General features: G+C 40.8%; 2 protein-coding genes across 15 annotated transcripts in view; both read left to right on the plus strand.

Moving 5' to 3' along the window:
* The window catches only part of LOC139571118 (dystonin-like), a 187,182-nt gene extending 169,144 nt beyond the window's left edge, over window positions 1-18,038 (plus strand). For 3 of the 14 annotated variants that reach the window (XM_071393687.1, XM_071393693.1, XM_071393696.1), the window contains 17 exons: window positions 1,664-1,858; window positions 2,189-2,317; window positions 3,021-3,164; window positions 3,600-3,788; window positions 4,083-4,218; window positions 4,434-4,597; window positions 4,736-4,898; window positions 5,652-5,806; window positions 7,657-7,731; window positions 7,841-7,858; window positions 8,961-9,065; window positions 10,611-10,728; window positions 11,156-11,272; window positions 12,849-13,042; window positions 13,445-13,555; window positions 16,717-16,849; window positions 16,980-18,038. In XM_071393687.1, the coding sequence (XP_071249788.1) occupies window positions 1,664-1,858; window positions 2,189-2,317; window positions 3,021-3,164; window positions 3,600-3,788; window positions 4,083-4,218; window positions 4,434-4,597; window positions 4,736-4,898; window positions 5,652-5,806; window positions 7,657-7,731; window positions 7,841-7,858; window positions 8,961-9,065; window positions 10,611-10,728; window positions 11,156-11,272; window positions 12,849-13,042; window positions 13,445-13,555; window positions 16,717-16,849; window positions 16,980-17,233 (2,400 nt within the window). In that variant the 3' untranslated portion in view covers window positions 17,234-18,038. The remainder of the gene's footprint in view (window positions 1-1,663; window positions 1,859-2,188; window positions 2,318-3,020; window positions 3,165-3,599; window positions 3,789-4,082; window positions 4,219-4,433; window positions 4,598-4,735; window positions 4,899-5,651; window positions 5,807-7,656; window positions 7,732-7,840; window positions 7,859-8,960; window positions 9,066-10,610; window positions 10,729-11,155; window positions 11,273-12,848; window positions 13,043-13,444; window positions 13,556-16,716; window positions 16,850-16,979) is intronic. The other 11 variants (XM_071393694.1, XM_071393695.1, XM_071393699.1 and 8 more) reach the window with 6 other exon arrangements.
* A 964-nt stretch (window positions 18,039-19,002) lies between these two features.
* The window catches only part of LOC139571119 (collagen alpha-1(IX) chain-like), a 35,092-nt gene continuing 34,058 nt past the window's right edge, over window positions 19,003-20,036 (plus strand). Inside the window, exon 1 of the mRNA XM_071393701.1 lies at window positions 19,003-19,528. The gene's annotated coding sequence lies outside the window, so the exon portion shown is untranslated. The remainder of the gene's footprint in view (window positions 19,529-20,036) is intronic.

Genomic DNA, 20,036 nt, shown 5'->3' on the forward strand with positions numbered 1-20,036 from the left:
CAAAACCCAACACCCCGAGAGCACCATCCCCACAGTGAAGCATGGTGGTGGCAGCATCATGCTGTGGGGATGTTTTTCATCGGCACGGACTGGGAAACTGGTCAGAATTGAAGGAATGATGGATGGCGCTAAATACAGGGAAATTCTTGAGGGAAACCTGTTTCACTCTTCCAGAGATTTGAGACTGGGACGGAGGTTCACCTTCCAGCAGGACAATGACCCTAAGCATACTGCTAAAGCAACACTTGAGTGGTTTAAGGGGAAACATTTAAATGTCTTGGAATGGCCTAGTCAATCCAATTGAGAATCTGTGTTATGACTTAAAGATTGCTGTACACCAGCAGAACCCATCCAATTTGAAGGAACTGGAGCAGTTTTGCATTGAAGAATGGGCAAAATTCCCAGTGGCTAGACGTGCCAAGCTTATAGAGACTTACCCCAAGAGACTTGCAGCTGTAATTGCTGCAAAAGGTGGCTCTACAAAGTATTGACTTTGGGAGGTGAATAGTTACGCACGCTCAAGTTTTCAGTTTTTTGGTCTTATTTCTTGTTTGTTTCACAATAAAACATATTTGCATCTTCAAAGTGGTAGGCATGTTGTGTAAATCAAATGATACAACCCCCCAAACATCTATTTTAATTCCAGGTTGTAAGGCAACAATATAGGAAAAATGCCAAGGCGGCAAATACTTTCGCAAGCCACTGTAATCGGTTACATGTAATCAGATTACAGATACTTAAAAAAAAAAAAATAGATGATTACTTCTTGGATATTTGCAAAACAGTAAATGATGACACCTTTTTGTTTTCTCCATCACATTCAAATCAGCATTGAAAAAAGGTTTAAGTTTAAGTTTGTTCCGCCGGAGCGAGTCTGACCACAAATCAGAGACCACTATGATGACACACCAAATACGTTTGATGGATCCTTTTTGTCTTCTAATGCTTCTTAAGGGGAAAGTCATCCAAATGTAACTGAAAGTAAACCAATTACATTACTGAGTTTGGGTAATCCAAAAGTTACGTTACTGATTACAATTTTGGACAGGTAACAAGTAACTGTAACAGATTACATTTAGAAAATAACCTTCCCACCACTGTTCAAATTGGAAGTGCTTTTAGCACAATGTTAGTGTGTTAGCTGGATAGGTTTCAGCCCTGTTGAACTGTATTCATCTTTTTTTTCACAATCAGTGTTGATTTAGGTTCTTTTATTTAGGATGACAGCTTAGCCCTGAGGGAAATGGTGCTAGATGACTGTTTGTATAACCTGGTCTAATTTATATTGGCACACGGGTTATTCTAGCAATACTTTCTTGTGATGTGGCAAAAAGCTGTATATTCAGTAATGGATAGATGGAGTTTGTGGTTATTGGGAAACATGATCAGTGTGCGTATGTATGTGTGTCTGTGTGTTTGTTTACATGTTTCTCTGTGTCTGTGTGTTTGTTTATATGTATCTCTGTGTCTGTGTGTTTGTTTACATGTATCTCTGCGTCTGTGTGTTTGTTTACATGTATCTCTGTGCCTGTGTGTTTGTTTACATGTATCTCTGTGTCTGTGTGTATGTTTACATGTATCTCTGCGTCTGTGTGTTTGTTTACATGTATCTCTGCGTCTGTGTGTCGTGTCTCATTAGTTCTCTCTCTGACGTATCTTCCAGGTGTTCCAGAAGGAGCTGGGGAAGAGGACAGGGAGCGTTGTGGCCCTGAAGCGTTCGGCTAAGGACCTGATTGAGAGCAGCCATGAAGACTCATCCTGGGTCAAAGCTCAGATGCAGGAGTTGAGCGCTCGCTGGGAGACTGTGTGCGCCCGCTCCGTATCTAAACAGACCCGGCTGGAACAGGCATTGTGTCAAGTAGGACTCTCACTATGCCAAACCTCTCTATATCACCTATTCAAATTACATTTGTGGCATTGCAGGACATCTTTTTATTCAGTTTGACAGATGATCAGATCTAACAAAGCTTTGGGGGGTGGTGGATGGGTTAATATAAAAAAAGAGATCTGTTAAACGTCTTAGAAACATCATTCATATGATCATAGCAATCTACTGAGTAGTGCAGTGTGTCTGCTAAAAAAACTATCCTGGAATGCAACCATTAGGACCTGGCTGAGTGCTTCGAGGAATGCTTTTTGGAGACCTGTGTGTTGGTGAACCTCTCTGTCCCCTGTCCTCTGGCTGCAGGCTGAGGAGTTCCACTCTACGGTCCATATCCTGCTGGAGTGGCTGGCCGAGGCTGAGCAGAGCCTTCGTTTCCATGGCACCCTGCCCGACGACGAGGATGCCCTCAGGGCTCTTATCGAGCAGCACAAGGCAAGTGACATTTAACCTGGAACATCGTCATCCTATAGAACAACACAGTGTTTCCCTACAGATTATCTTCCAGGGGTTGCACACTGGTCCCTAAAGCAAAATCCAACAATATCCATAATATAGAATAAAGCTTTTAGATAAAAGCTGACCAAATGTGAAATGCAATATCGGGCCATAGATTAAGAGTTTTTCTGGGCTATTAAAGCCTTGTATACGCTTTAGGGATCAGGCTTGCATAGAACTATTTTCATTCTGAGCAAAATAGTACCTAGCTCAAACATATGGCATTTAAGGCAGTTATTTGCAGAGAATGTGGGTATGTTTCTCCACTCGACTATCTTTATTTTCTGCTGAGGTACTCTCATAATGTAGTGTCGACATTTAAAACACACTTCACTTTGACAGTCTTTACACGTCCATCGCACTTGCCAGTAAAAGTAGAAATGCCATACATGGATTTTACATGGTGGTTTGATATTCCATTCCAACTGCTTCACAATATTGACTTTTCCTCAAGCATGATCTCACTGGATCTAAAATAGTTTCCCCTGACTTCACATATCATTACTTTCTTCATCTCCACTTGATCAGGTATTGAAAGAGGAACAGAGAAACAGAGATACTGGCTGCTAGGTTTCTTTTTTATTTATATTTTGACGCAAACATTGTCGATTGCTAATGGAAACCAACCGTTCTCTTTCAGGAGTTCATGAAGAAGCAGGAGGAGAAGAGAGTAGGCCTGAACAAAGCCACCAGTATGGGGGAGGCTATCTTGACCATCTGCCACCCAGATTCTATCACCACCATCAAACACTGGAACACCATCATTAAAGCCCGGTTCGAGGAGGTCAGTGAACACTTACATGCTTGTTTGCTGTGCGTCATACTGGAGGGTGAGAGATCATAGGCCTATTTCATGGCAAAGCAGTCTGCCATCTCCTTAAATATCACTTGCATAACCTCAATGCTTGCCAGGATGTTTCTTCGCGTTTCTCAGTCATACCGATACAGTACTTTCTCACTTGGCTGTACCTAATCCTAGTTTAAGTGGAAAGCCATGAATGTAAATCTTGTTGTTGGGGGTTCAAATGACTCACTGGGTTGTTCCAATGTCTCAGTGGGTTTGAGCATGGTGCTACTAACACCAGAGTTGTGGGTTTGAATTCGCATGGACCACATGTTACTGAATATATATCACTTTCAATTGTGGTTTGCTTTGGATAAAAGCGTCTGCTAAATTACCAGCTGCATTAAATTGATTATTCATGTTTCTCCATATTAGGTCCAGACGTGGGCACGGCAGCACCAGCAGCGCCTGGCCATGGCCCTCAGTGATCTGCTTGCCACTCAGGAGCTGCTGGAGAGTCTGCTGGGCTGGCTGCAGTGGGCTGAGGCAACACTCAACGAGAAGGACAAGGAGGTCCTGCCTCAGGAGATAGACGAGGTCAAAGCTCTTATTGCTGAACACCAGGTACAGTGTGACCAGGAGCGTGTGTTATCCTCCTTTACTATATGATGTAAAGGAAGCAAATTGTAGAAGGTGGAGTTTGGTGTATTATTTGGTGCTTGGTTGATCAAACATTTCCCATTGCAATACTGTTCAATGCCAGTCTAGTAGTACTAGAGTTGTTATTAGAAGAGTAGCTCCCTCTTTCTAGTAACATGAGTTACTGTATGTGTACTGTGCATGCATGTACATTGCCTTTGAAGTGAATACAGTATACAGTACAAACTGAAAACATGTTGTTTTTGTGTGGCCCTGCAGACATTCATGGAGGAAATGACCAGGAAACAACCAGATGTTGACACGATCACCAAGACACACAAAAGAAAGTCTGCGGGTGGTAGCGAGCCTGCCATCCAGTCCCAAATCCCTGTCCTGGAGAAAGGAAGAGGTGGAAGTATGTACCCTACCAGGGGCCCCCTAAACACCCTGACCTCAGCCATCTGGCCCTGCTCTGATGCACTGCCTGCACCATGACACAACATCCTCATAGCTTACCTCACTCTCTCTGTCCCCGAAATGATATCATTCCTATGTTTTGTCCTGTATGGAACAAAAGTTATACAATGGACAAGCGGTATCACTAAACAGGAGGTTGTTTTTCACTTACAGGAAAGCGTTCTCCCACACAAGCCATGTACCCATCAGCGTCACAGCCTCCCATAGAGACCAAGAACCCCAGGGTCAACCTGTTGGTCAGCAAGTGGCAGCAGGTGTGGCTACTGGCCCTGGACAGGAGGAGGAAACTCAATGATGCCATGGACAGACTTGAGGAGGTACATCTGATCATTTAACGCTATGTTAGCTAAATGTTCATTACTTTATGTTCTTTATGGAGACATTCAGAAATTATCACTATGTGCAATATAATGTATGTCATAGTGTACAATGTATTGTGGTTTATTTTTTTTCAGCTGAAGGAATTTGCCAACTTTGACTTTGATGTGTGGCGGAAGCGCTACATGCGATGGATGAACCATAAGAAGTCACGTGTCATGGACTTCTTCAGACGCATTGACAAGGACCAGGATGGAAAGGTCACCAGACAGGAGTTCATTGAAGGCATCCTCTCCTCCAGTAAGTCTTGTGAGAGGATCCAATCAGGCTTGCAGGTGGTTTGAGTAAAAAAATTATATATACATGTATATATATTCAATTAGAAAATACAATTGTGAGGGGGTTGAGGGGAACGAAGTCAATATACTTGAAAATGACTAAAACCAAATTGAAACTTTGTAGAAATAATAATGGACCTACATTCATACAGTTTATTGACTGACCAGCTCTCTAATAATCACCTAAATGAATGATAGACAGTCAGGGAGCGTTGAAAAACTATGGATATAGGAAAATGTTTTGCTAATTTTGACAGCGAGGAAATATAACCAATTTGGCCCCCAGCAAAATTACATTTTGCATCTTATCCAGAGCGACTTGCAGAAGCAATTAGGTTTAAGTGCCTTGCTCAAGAGCACATCGACAGATTTTTCACCTAGTCAGCTCGGGGATTCAAACCAACAACCTTTCAATTACTGGCCCAAAGCTCTTAAATGCTAGGCTACCTGACACCCTGACCTGTACCCTTACACCCTTACACCCCTGACCTATACCCTCACATTACAGAGCCAAGCCAAGCTGAGCTGCTCTGGGCTGGCATGGTTACACATTCACCATAGATGTAACTATGCTGGAAAGAACAATGCGGAAAATAAAATATCTGAGCCAGCACAGTACGATTCAGTTCAGTATGCTAGTGTGAAAATGCGTTGAGTGTCAAGTTTCCCATAAATGAGAGAATTCTTACCCCTGTTTTTTTATTTTACATTCCAGAATTTCCTACCAGTCGGCTGGAGATGAGTGCGGTGGCAGACATATTTGACCGGGATGGTGACGGCTACATCGACTACTATGAGTTTGTGGCTGCCCTTCATCCCAACAAAGAGGCATACAAACCCCTCACAGATGCAGACAAAATTGAAGATGAGGTACTACTGTATATGTGTTGACATATAACTCAGAACGTAAATCAGGGTTCCCCCAACGGGCGGCCTGCAGTTGGTTTTATTTGGCCCCCCAAGTTTTCTGAGCAAAAACATTGTTTCATTGTTGGACATAAAAGACTGTAAAAACACCAGTTCCAAAGTATTCCCACGCTTAATAGAGAGACACGTGATTGTATACAAATGCTAGCACGGTTTGAAATGATTATGTTTTAGTCAAGTATTATAACTCAGCACAAAAAGAAACGTCCCTTTTTCAGGACCTTGTCTTTCAAAGATAATTCGTAAAAATCCAAATAACTTCACAGATCTTCATTGTCAAGGGTTTAAACACGGTTTCCCATGCTTGTTCAATGAACCATAAACAATTAATGAACATACACCTGTGGAACGGTCGTTAAGACACTAACAGCTTACAGACGGTAGGCAATTAAGGTCACAGTTATGAAAACTTAGGACACTAAAGAGGCCTTTCTACTGACTCTGAAAAACACTAAAAGAAAGATGCCCAGAGTCCCTGCTCATCTGTGTGAACGTGCCTTAGGCATGCTGCATGGAGGCATGAGGGCTGCGGATGTGGCCAGGGCAATGAATTGCAATGTACGTACTGTGAGACGCCTAAGACAGCGCTACAGGGAGACAGGACGGACAGCTGATCGTCCTCGCCGCAGTGGCAGACCACGTGTAACAACACCTCCACAGGATCGGTACATCCGAACATCACACCTGCGGGACAGGTACAGGATGGCAACAACAACTGCCCGAGTTACACCAGGAACGCACAATCCCTCCATCAGTGCTCAGACTGTCCGCAATAGGCTGAGAGAGGCTGGACTGAGGGCTTGTAGGCCTGTTGTAAGGCAGGTCCTCACCAGACATCACCGGCAACAACAACTATGGGCACAAACCCACCGTCGCTGGACCAGACAGGACTGGCAAAAAGTGCTCTTCACTGACAAGTCAGGGTTTTGTCTCACCGGGGATGATGGTCGGATTTGGAGGGGGATGGTCCGTCATGGTCTGGGGTGGACTTAGCTTGTCATTGCAGGCAATCTCAACGCTGCGCGTTACAGGGAAGACATCCTCCTCCCTCATGTGGTACCTTTCCTGCAGGCTCGTCCTGACATGACCCTCTAGCATGACAATGCCACCAGCCATACTGCTCGTTCTGTGTGTGATTTCCTGCAAGACAGGAATGTCAGTGTTCTGCCATGGCCAGCGTAGAGCCCGGATCTCAATCCCATTGAGCACGTCTGGGACCTGTTGGATCAGAGGGTCAGGGCTAGGGCCATTCCCCCCCAGAAATGTCCGAGAACTTGCAGATGCCTTGGTGGAAGAGTAACATCTCATAGCAAGAACTGGCAAATCTGGTGCAGTCCATGAGGAGGAGATGCACTGCAGTACTTAATGCAGATGGTGGCCACACCAGATACTGACTGTTACTGTTACTTTTGATTTTGACCCACCCCTTTGTTCAGGGACACATTATTCCATTTCTGTTAGTCACATGTCTGTGGAACTTGTTCAGTTTATGTCTCAGTTGTTGAATCTTGTTATGTTCATACAAATATTTACACATGTTAAGTTTGCTGAAAATAAATGCAGTTGACAGTGAGAGGACGTTTCTTTTTTTGCTGAGTTTATATTTTTGCGGTCAATTTGCAGCCTACAAATTATTTGTAATTATGTTCCGGTCTCCCGACCATCCGCTCAAGAAAAAATCAGTCCACAGCTGAATATAGTTGATGATCGCTGCCGTAAATCATTGGAACATTATGTATTACCTTCCCGCAATATAAATGATGTCTAAATAATGCTGTTTTTTTCTTTTGTAGGTTACACGCCAAGTGGCAAAATGCAAGTGTCCTAAACGATTCCAAGTTGAGCAAATTGGTGCCAACAAATACAGGGTAAGAGGATTTTGTGTATACCCTATACGTTACCTTAAGTGTTCAGTGAAACATGTGCTTTATGAAAAACTAATTTGTAACTTTTTTTCATTGTCCCTTCCACGACCAGTTCTACCTTGGAAACCAGGTACATATGACAGGCTCAAGCCTCTCTTTGTTGTTATCTATGATGTGGTGCTGTGCCTAATCAACCCCTCCTCTCTTTTTTGTTGACCCTGTTTCTTTTCCAATTGTCTGAAAGCAATAATTCTTTCAGACATTTCCATTCACTTGAAAAGGCTCACTTTTAATTTGTTTATTAGTCTATGATAATAATAATAATAGCTATGTGGGTAGTTCCACCGGCATAAGTAGTTGGGATATTGGATTGGGTCTGGCTGGCTGGCGTGGGAAAGCAGCTGGTGCCTATAACTGGTGCAGGTGGAGGACCATTGATGTAGTAGCCTGCTAGGAATGACTGTGCAATAAAATGATCCCCTTTTGGGTCATGGTCTTTCTTCAGCTCATGCCAAGAATTAAATGGCCACAGTGTCATAAAATGCATCTTTGTGTATATATAACCTGTACTGGTTGATTGTGCAGATAAAAATAGTGGCAGTAATGCTCTTATTTAGATAGGAAATAACATTGAGCTTGTGATCATTTCTAAAACTAAAAATCAGCATGTAAGGCAGTCAAGTGTTATAATGCTTTGAAGTCCAATGCTGATTAAATTATTTGAGTTATTATTTGAGTTTCCAATAAGAAATGATAGGTTTTCCAAGTTTTTACCCCTTCATGTGCTTTAATTTAACCGTTGGGCAGTTTGGGATTTAGAATGCTTCTAATGTGTGGTTGTCTGTTGCTTCTCTTTTATTTCCTGGGATTGATTTGTCTCAATAATGGCTGACATGACTTTGTATAACAGCTTTTTTTGTTCAACAAACATTAACTGCTTTTCCTTTAAAGATGTGCGAACACCTTTCCATTGTTAGGAAATTATCTTGCTTGATTTTATTTTATTGAGTTCAAATGGGCAAAGAAATGCGTGTTGTAATACAGGATACATAACTCATATAAAATGAATGGTCCATTCACTTTCTGAAGCTTGATGGCTGTTTGTTGAGGAGAATGAATAGGGGTATATAGGGGAAACATATACAGCATGTATTTGTAAGATTATGTGTGTCTTCTTCACCAGTTTGTATTTGTTTATTACTCAAAATCAACTTAAACAATTCTTTTGACAGTTTGGTCTGGTTCACTGCTTACATGATGATGAGATAATAGCAAACAGGGACAGTCAAAATCTAACCCCCCACCTACACGTTGCGGTTTTGGAAAGCTGTATTCTGGTAAATGGGCATTCTTAAGCCATTTGTTGTGACTATTTTTATTCTCCAGATCATTGTCCAATTCTATTCATCACTTTTACTGTACTTGATCACAAAATTCACCAGTGTCATTCAATCATTATGGGAATCACATAGTGCAAAGTTTGAATTTAAATGAGATTGTTACAATAGGCACCTAACTGGAGGCTCATCAATGTGTGGTCATGTTTGATTGTTTACACCGTGGTTGACTAGAGAGATGATACGATGCCATCCCCCATGTTGTTCCTCATTGGAGCTTAGCTGCATTGGTTCCTCCATCAATGTCAATGCATCCTCTATGAATATGGTGGTTTGTACTGTAGTGATAGAAAGTGCAACTGTTCACGTTGTTGGTGTGCAGGAGATTTTGTCCGTTTTGTCTGTTTGTGCTATTGATTGTGCTATGATGTGACAATGTTTGATGGAAAGCATGAGGCCATGATTGTTGTGTTGTCAAATCTGCTAACCCCATGGCCATATCCAACTGGCTGGCTTCTCCTGCAAATCCTCATCTTATGACGCTTGGCTGTTTGTTCACCCTCCATATCAGGCTTGTTTGAAAGCTTTGCAAGTTACATGCAAACATCCCATAGTAAAGTCGAAAATAACAAAAATATCCCAAAAGAAGGTAAGGATAGACTGCAACAATATAGTGCTCCCTAGTGGTTGAGTATCATCTCTTCAGTCTAATGCTCTTTATATTATACAGCCTGTTATAGGAGTTTCCAGTTGAAAATGTGAAAAAAATTATTAGATGAGAAAATAAGTAAACATTCCAATATTAAATTATAATATTGATTAATGAAAATATTGCAACCCTTTGTGACAAATTATTAACTTACTAATTATTACATTTACTTGCAACCTTAATCATAATGGATATATAACATTGTCATAACAATGATATTGACCTCAGATGCCCTAACCAGTCAAAATACCAGTTGTTATATCATGATTATGACAGATGTATGTAGGCTACGATAAGCCTGTTGACAGGTGGTATCAAGTAAAGTGTTACCCATTTCACCACAATTACAAATCAACGTATCCCAATTTCACAAGTCACACACCAATCCCACATTGTTGACAATGATGAATGCACTAATACATTCTGAGAAGGTTAAACCAGTTGGATTGACCCTTCATTTGTGTCTATGAGAATGAAACCTTGATGTTGTTGCTTTGTGTCTCAATCAATGGGCTTGGCTGAGCAACAAAAGAAAGAAACCAGACAGCAAAACCATCTCCTCTCATCTAGTGATTAAGTGAAATCCATTTTAGTTAAGTCATATTTCATATGTATAACTAGTCGTTGTACTCTACAAGTCAGAAAATGCAATGTAATCAGGCAATCAGGAACCAAGTCATAGAAGGATAAACTTCCTCCTAACAATCTCCAAATTGTAGCATCTGCTAGTTTCTGGTGTTGCACAGCTTCAAGTCTTGTCCAGTGTTGTTGATGCAGAGTAGTGCTCAGTGACTCCCGCCTCATCTTCCTCTCTGTCCTCCCTACTCCCTCTGCAGTTCGGAGACTCCCAACAGCTGCGTCTGGTGCGGATCCTGCGGAGCACTGTGATGGTGCGCGTTGGTGGAGGCTGGATGGCACTGGATGAGTTCCTTGTAAAGAACGACCCGTGTCGAGGTAAGGCACCAGACAGGACAGGGTAAACTTGATAAAATGTCATTAATTTTAAGAAAGGCAAATCTCTGGATTCGGTTTCACTCGTGTGTCACTTATGTTTTAATTGTCTATTTTTAGATAGCGGTGCTACAGCTGATTCAGTATTTATTACCATATGATTTGATGTTGTGTAATGGTTTTCACTCTGATTAAATGATATGGCTGGATAAGGCTGAATGTGGCATGTAGAGTCTAAGTCTGAGTGTGTGTCTGAGTGTGTGTCTGAGTGTGTGTCTGAGTGTGTGTCTGAGTGTGTATCTGAGTGTATGTTGCTACTCAATTGCTTACAATATCAGATCCTACTGCCATGCAGTAAGTTCCTCTATATGTGTTTCAATTTTCCTGCTAAAAAATGCCTTCCTACTGCTTCCTACGCCTTCCTCTCCAGTTCATCACCACGGGAGTAAAATGTTGCGCTCGGAATCAAACTCTTCAATTACTCAGTCTCCTATAGGTTGGCAACAAATCTCACACTTTCTCACCTTGCTCCATGAACCCCCCAGTGGTATGTGTGTCTGCATCACCGTATGTGTGCGGGTGTTAATGTGTAGGTGTGTGTACAAAACGGGTGTGTTGGAGTGCTCATTGTTAATGGCGTTCCCATAAAGCGACTCCACTCACACTCTCCTGTTATCCAGCAGTCTGTGGGTCTTCATGCATGCCGTCATTTTCTCCGAGTCACATCACCTACTTCTGAATCTCTCTTTACTTACTGACCTCCAGGCTAACACCAGTTCTCTCTCTCTCTATCGCTGTCTCTCTCTCTATCGCTGTCTCTCTCTCTATCGCTGTCTCTCTCTCTATCGCTCTATTGCTCTCTATCGCTGTCTATCGCTGTCTCTCTGTCGCTCTCTCTCTATCGCTCTCTCTATTGCTCTCTCTTTCTATCGCTCTCTTTATCGCTGTCTCTCTCTTTATTGCTGTCTCTCTCGCTCTATCGCTCTCTCTCTCTGTATCGCTCTCTCTCTCTCTATCACTCTCTCTCTCTCGATCGTTCTCTCTCTATCGCTCTCTCTATCACTCTCTCTATCGCTCTCTCTCTCTTTCTCTCTCTCTCTATCGCTCTCTCTCTCTCTCTCTCTCTCTCTCTCTCTCTCTCTCTCTCTCTCTCTCTCTCTCTCTATATCGCTGTCTCTCTTTCTCTATCGCTCTCTCTCTCTCTATATCACTGTCTCTCGTTCTATATCGCTGTCTCTCTTTCTCTATCGCTCTCTCTCTATCTATTGCTGTCTCTCTCTCTATTGCTGTCTCTCTCTATCGCTGTCTCTCTCTCTATCTATCGCTCTCTCTCTCTCTATTGTTGTCTCTCTCTCTCTCTCTCTCTCTCTCTCTCTCTCTCTCTCTATCTATCTATCTATCTATCTATCTATCTATCTATCTATCTATCTATCTATCTATCTATCTATCTATCTATCTATCTAAAAAGCAGCCAGTGGCTTTGTGCACCTTTTCTTTTTGCAGTGCCGCTGACAATCACTGGGTTTCCCAGCAATTTACTATTCCCACCCAAAGGCTATGCTGGGGAGAAATAGTTACTTATAGGTATATGGCTGATGTTCTAAGCCACTGGAATTCAGCATCAATTTTTTGGGGTGACCATAGATTCTTCTACTCTGGTAGAGATTAATTGGAGAGCAAAGTCAGCTAATATGTATCTTTATTTTGTTTTGTTTTGCGAGGTTGGGGTGATGGAGGCGTTTATTGATTTGTATGTGCAGAGTGAGTCTGTTGTACTGTACATTAAGCACTCTGTCCATATGAATCTCTATCGGTTAAGAATGTCCTTTTCACAGCACTTCCTATTGGGATTGTTTGTTTTCAGTGAGTTTGCCAGTGTGGCTAAGTGATGTGAAACTGCATGTCCTTCATTCACACTCATTTATTTGCACAATAGTCCAATCACAAATAGTATAAACAACAACCTGTATTCATTTCAAATGGTCTGCTGTTTCTAAAAGCAGGTACTCATCATACATTTACTCACTCCACTGAAATGAATTAGGTTCACCTTACTTATAATCAATCATACACCAACAACCATGCATATGTCTTACTGTATGTTGTCATATTTTACCCCCCAGCCAAAGGCAGGACAAACATGGAGCTGCGAGAAAAGTTCATTGTCCCAGAGGGCACCACTCAGGTGATGGCAAGCTTCCGGTATAGAGGTCGTAGGTCGCGACCGTCGTCACGGGCTGCCTCTCCCAACAGGTCAAACTCTAGCCATAGCTGTCCTGCCCAGCATAATAACCCAGCCTTGCCCAGCACACCCAAGGTAAGAGACGCCCACAATCTGGGTAGCAGCTTTTGACTACATACTCCTTCTTCCACAGCAAATACATTTATTAACTTCACTGACAATAGAGCAAAATTGGCTAATGACTTGAATTTAATGACCATAGGAAGCTAGTTGTATTTGAACAATTTCTACCGAAATGGTGTGTGTTGGTTTGTCTGCCATTCCCCACATGCTCCCAACCATATCTATTGTTTGTCATTTGTCTATTTTATCATTTGTTTATATATGTAGTTTTTTGTTGTCTGATATATTTTGATCATTCCTTTCTTTTGTCATATATCATAGCTCTTCATTTAGTCTACCTGTACTCCTTTTAGTTATTGATTTCTCCATCTGAATCCCTGTGTTTGTGTGTTTGACTTGCCATTATTCCCCCAGACTCCCCAACACATAACTCGCAATTATGATAAACCCTGGCTGACAAACAGCAAACCCTCCACTCCTCTTAAATCATCAGACTCCTTTGAGAGCCAAGGTTCATCCTCTGAGGTATAGTGAATCAACAGGGTCTGGAACGCTCCAGAGCTCTGAACCTAACAACTGCTGCCTCCTACTATACCATCTAACTGAATTGTATAGTGTCTGAGTAAAAGGAAAAATGAAATAAAGTCGATTTTTACACTAATAACTACTTAGATAGCCCTACCCCTTCCCCTTGGCCCTAACTTCACAATCATTGAATATCTAAAGCATGGCCAACCAAATATTGGTAACGGCAGATAAAGAAGACATTTTCTAAAGATCGACAACATTTTCATCCGTTCGACAGGAGTGGATTTATTTCTTCTTTATCTTTCTTTATTGCTACAAATGATGATGGGAACTGTGTTTTTGTGAATAAATTATTAACTGTGAATAAATTATGATTGCCGAGTACTTTTGTAGGTATGTGGGGCACGTGATGTCATCACATAGCTATAAGTTCCACTCCACATTTAAAGATGCACTATGAAGAAATCGCTCCGCCATTTCCTGGTTACTAAAATTCTAATAGTTCGCCTAATTTCAGGTTCTGTCACAAAACAAGCAAGTATAGTGTAGAGAGTCATTTTACCATTTAAACTGCTGTGAAATAGATTTTCCATAACCAAAAATATTGTATTTTCAGTTGTTTGAAGCTGGTGAACAAAACCGAAAGTAAAAGACACAAAAACTAAACTTATGATCGGGAAGCATAGAAATAGCGCACACAGAACAGATCATGCAAGACATTCTTTCAATGATAACGACAGCTCTATAAAAAAAATGGCACATTGCAGCTTTAATTCTAAATGCCTAGCCTACTGCTTGCAAAATAAATAAAAAATAACTATAAAAATAATGTTTTTCCTGAGTTTCAAGAATACCTGAATTGCTTCACCTTGCTTTTCTGATTGGCTGACAAGTTTTACCATCCAATTATTTCAGATCTGCAGGAGTGCAAGTTTCACCATGGCACGGACTAACCTAGGCAGCCGTGGCGATATGTTAGGCACATGAGAATTATTAGAATGTGGCAAATATGACTAATTTATTGCATTCTATCAGGAAACAGATAGGTTGAAAGGCATACAGTTGTCGCCAATGTATTAAAGCACAGTTTGCCTAAATGGGTAATGGAAACAATTCAACCACTACATTTTTATTCCACACTGTAGGTTCTTGCGATTCTGTGACGCCATTCCAATCAGCAGTTTTTATCGACTCAAGATAGTTAAATGGAAATTCACCCTAGCAGGCAATTGTTGCATCTATTTTCTATGCAAACTTTCTAATGTCGAAAAAAAATCACTGGACAAGTTAATGGAAACATAGCTATTGACGGTCAATCAATTATCCCATGTCAGCTAACATTTTATAGTTTGCTAGGTAAGTTAGTCTAGTCAGCTATCTTAACCTTGTAGTAATCATGGTCAAATTACTGACCAGGCACCCAAGGCACGTGCCCAAGGGCCCTGACTTCCAGGGGGCCCTCATTGATTTTGTTAGTCACTCTCACTCAGATATCATATCAACATGACATAAGTACTTTACACCACTAGCCATGACTTATGTAAAAAATACTTTAAATTACTACTTAAGTCGTTTTTGTGTATATCTGTACTTACTATTGATATTTTTGACAACTTTTACTTTTACTTCACTACATTCCAAAACAAAATAATGTACTTTCTACTCCATATGTTATTCCTGACACCCAACAGTACTCATTACATTTTGAATGCTTAGCAGGACAGGAAAATGGTCCAATTCATGCACTTATCAAGAGAACATGCCTGGTCATCCCTACTCTCTCTGATCTGGCAGACTCACTACACACAAATGCTTCATTTGTAAATGGAGTGTGCCCCTGGCTATTCATTAATAAATAAAAACAAGAAAATTGTGCCATCTGGTTTGCTTAATATAAGCAATTTGAAATGATTATACTTTTACTTTTGATACTTAAGTATATTTTTGCAATTACATTTAATGTTGATACTTAAATATATTTAAAACCAAATACTTTTGCTCAAGTAGTATTTTCCTGGGTGACTTTTACTTGAGTCATTTTCTACTTTTACTCAAGTATGACAATTGGGTACTTTTCCCACCACTCGTCATGGCAAAATGTGTAGAACTGCAGGAAACAGGCATTACAACTGCAAAATGTTCTTTCTGCCCCATGGCAAAATGAGTAGAATAGCAAGGAATTAGTTTCAAGACTGCTACATTTTCCCGCTGCCCCTTAGAAAAATGTGTAGAATTGCAGAAAATGTGCTTTAAAACTGCAACATTTTCCCAAAACATTATTAGCCTGATGAACATAGAAACTCGGTTGCAGTTTCTATGCTACAATGGTGAAATGTTTTATACATCTTTAATAATGGTAATCAGAATGTGTTGTTATATGGCTGCGATCTGATTAATGTTTGAATTCTAATTTTATGATTACTTTCAAAAAAGCTTTTGTTTCAAGACCCTAAAAAGATATTGTTTACATTTTACATTTCTAAATAAATAACCAAGCCCAGAAGTTTGACCACCCCTGATCTAAAGAGTCTGGATAGGTGTAAAATGTGTAGTGGTGGAGCTTCCACCACTACACAATCCCCCAGAATTGAGAAGGCTTACGCCTTACAGATCTGCTAGCATCAAAGTGTTAAGGCCAAAGGGGAGGTGTAGGGAGCAAATTGTGATTGAAGCGAGTACATAAGCTGTATATTTGTTGTCTATTAGAGGCCCGATTTCAGTTGGGATTTTTATTTAATGTTTTAAAGTACTAACTGGTGATCGTTGTGGAACATTCTCTCTATTGTCAAAAACCTTCTCTAACTAACTCAAACTAAGAACTGGCCCGCTGTTCTGTGTTGCATGTTGAACTGTTTATCTGTTAATCCACTGTACACGTTTAGGTTGTTACTTAAATATCATACAGTACATCAACTTTTCATTCAACACAATAACCCCTTACATTGGATGTCTGTGGGATTTCATCAGATTTCATCAGAATGCCACATTGCATAACATGCTAATTAGAGAAGAATTACCAGTGTTCGAAGAGTCGATGTACTAGACTAGAGAATCAACTCAAACACAGTATCGTCTTCTTCTGTGATTTACCATTGTGTACCAAGATATTTTTTTGTAAACATAGAGAAAAATGCTAACAAATGCTCTGTCTTTTGCAGAGCACTCCGATACAGGGAAGTAAACTGCGGCTCCCTGGATACTTGTCAGGAAAAGGTTTCCAGTCGGGTGAAGAGCCGGGAACCCTGATCAATGCTGCTGTGATGAAAGCACGGGGACAGGCGATAGGATTTGGTGAGTAGAGCATTCTTTTGAAAAGCAGTGACTGCTTTCTGTCTTCTAAAGGGCTCTGCTGTTTGGCTCTGCTATTAACGTTGCCAGTCGCTGTAACCAGACAACCATACCGGAATCTTTTGTCCCCCAGAATCGAGAAGGTCCGGCAGCCGACCTGGAAGTAAAGCAGGCAGCCGAGGGAGCAGCCGGAGGGGAAGCGATGCTTCAGACTTCGACATCTCGGATATCGCATCGGTGTGCTCCGACACATCGGAGACGGTGGGTGACACCAGTCGGGCTACACCCCGCTCGTCGTCACGTCAACACGGAGGCAAGCCCTCCAAAATCCCCACTCCTCAAAGAAGGTCGACCCCCAGCAAACTGGCCCAGACCTCCAAGAGATAGTCAGGGGCCTTGAGACAACCACAGGAGTCACGTTGGCCCAAAGTGACAAGAGAGACTGGCGTATGTGTTGATTATTTAAAGTCTTGTGAAGATGTAAAATATTCTGTTGAATAGAAAAATGGTTTATTATTAAGTGAGAATGGAATGCCAATGGCCTTGTGTTTGTCTTAATGTATTTAATTTTATGTGAATAATGTCAAATTATTATGATTATTTTATTTTATTGACGCTAAATCTGAAAAGTTTAAAGAAACTGAAAAGAAAAAAAAACATGGAGAAGACCACACTGTATGGTCAACTAACAATTCTACACACTAATGAATGGTAACACACAGCATTGTACTCGTGAGAGGGTTACTGAATGTTCTGTATGCTGACATGCGTGTGACAGACGGTGCATCACGCTACCCTGTGGGACACCTCAATTATCTATTATCTATTTAAAATGCAATGATGTACTGCCAAAATGCATTTAAAGGGCAATACAATATACATGTAGCCTACCACATAGTAAACACTGCAAATAATTATGTTCTGACTGAGATGACTGTTGATGGCAAGTTCACAGAGAAATCCCTCAATATCCAGGCTTTAAAGTACTCCACCTTACCTTAGGTAGTACTGTTTTGTTTGGTCAACTTACAGCGATGTGTGCCATTTTACCTTGGACATTGGCCTCCCCGGACCCTGAGTAGACATTCTGTAGTGCATTCGTCAGTGTATGGTTCATTTTGCTAGAGTGGAAATGATCGCTGTTAACGTTTTGTAATAAATCTGCTAGCCGAAAGCTACCATGGGATACTGACATGGGTCACATACTTGTCTGTTTTTTTATATGATGTTATACATTATTGTTACAGTATAATGTATAATTTCTGTAGATTGACCCAATAGGATGTAGTGGAGAGACAACAGGAGACAAAAGAAATCTAGCATCATATGGAAATGGGAAGTATTTCATAAAGTCCAGTGATGACTCGTTGTGTTATTATATAATATACAGGGAAAGGCAAAGGGGGATATCTAGTCAATTGTACAACTGAATGCATTCAACTGAAATGTGTCTTCTGCATTTAACCCACTCGATATCTTTGAATAGGACAACAATAGTTGAGCAGGGGATAGTTTCACCCCAGAAAATGTGGAAACTTGATCTGTATTGTTGCATTTCAACATGGTCTACCTGTGAGTTTCTTACAGATCATTTCTTCCAAATCTCTCAGATCATATAAACTTTTACCTCTTTCGAATTTAAGAGCTGTGTAAAAGCTCTGATAGTGGTGCTCATTCCATAAATGTCAAGTTAGAGACAAGTTTGTCTCAATTATGGGCCTATAGCCTACAAGCAGCCCATACCATCTGTGGGTCAACATAAATGTAAACAAAGGAGCAGATCAATTGGTTATATTTAATTTGTTGAAATGAATAACAAAACATGTACAGACTGTGCCTTTAATGCCAAGGTGTGTGCCTCAAAAGAACATACATTTAGATTTTTCATTCAGAGCCATGTCATCAGTGAAGGTCCACAAGCAGGGTACATTTGACAAATCCAACTCTCGTTTATTTTAGGCCACATGCCCAGGTTCAGTGCAGTGTTTTACGGGTTTTGGGTTAATGGTATTCCCTGCACCACCATTCTCTGTGCGGGGAACGTTTGCGGAGCGCTCCTCGCGTATGAATGCGACATACTACACGTTTCTACCAGTGGAAATCGGGACAGCAACTGACTGTCCTGGGAAGGCGGTCACATAACCAAAAATGTTTCACCTTTTAGTTGATAAAAGTATGATTATAAAAGTAGCCTAAAATAATGAAAATACGTATATGAACTGTGACAAGTTAATATGCAAATAAAAATGTACATATTTATTGCTGAATAATGATTAGGGAGGCTTCAGAGGAGATGACAGGTGTAGGAAAGGACAGGCTACCATGCTCCTTGCAAATTCATTTCAGTCTATTTTATGCCATCCCAATCAATAATGCGTCGAAAGATTTAGATTTTGCTTGTGCTCCTAACGTGTGTAAAAAAGGAAAGAAGAACTGAATGGTTGCCCTGAGCGTTCTCAGGACAACCAGTGTGTTTCAGCAGAGGAGACAGGCCTGTGGGGACCGAAGGTAGAGTGGAGCGCAAGGAAGGGTCAGGTCTTCCTGAGACCAGCCACTATCTTTCTGAATGGTTTAAGGCATGGTTTGGCCTAGGGATGCCACTTTAAAATTGGTTATATCCTCACTGCGGGAACTGTAAAGGAACCGAAAGCAGTCCACATCGGGCCTCTTTTTCAGGAATATGTGAGTGATCTTTACAATATTGTCTACATTCATATATAGGTATGTTTCGATTTTGTTATAATGTAATTTAAATATGATGGTGGGTTTTGTGTGTGCTGGAAACAATTGGCCATCGATTTATTGTGGACAAATATTACTGGCATCTAATTCAAATTGGATATCACAAAATTGGGGATCAAAATAAATAATTATATATATATGGAAAAGTAAGAAAAAAACGTGTAATTTGTCTCATTTAAGAGTAGACTAAGATAATAGCTCCATCAATTCAGTAAAGTAGATTCTACTGTACCGGTTTTGGATCTGGATAATGAATAGTGTTTTATGGGAACAAAATGTCAAAGAATCAAATTAACTTCAGCCTACTTTTTTGACTAAATGAAATATCTCAATTCTATTCAATGGTTGAGATTTGAGCATATGTGAACATGATTTGATATTGTATGATTTGATTTGTTGGGATAATCTTCTTTTGACATAGTGAAGTTGATATATATATTTTTTACGG

Source organism: Salvelinus alpinus, chromosome 3, assembly GCF_045679555.1.
Source record: "Salvelinus alpinus chromosome 3, SLU_Salpinus.1, whole genome shotgun sequence".
Classification (NCBI taxonomy): Eukaryota; Metazoa; Chordata; class Actinopteri; order Salmoniformes; family Salmonidae; genus Salvelinus; species Salvelinus alpinus.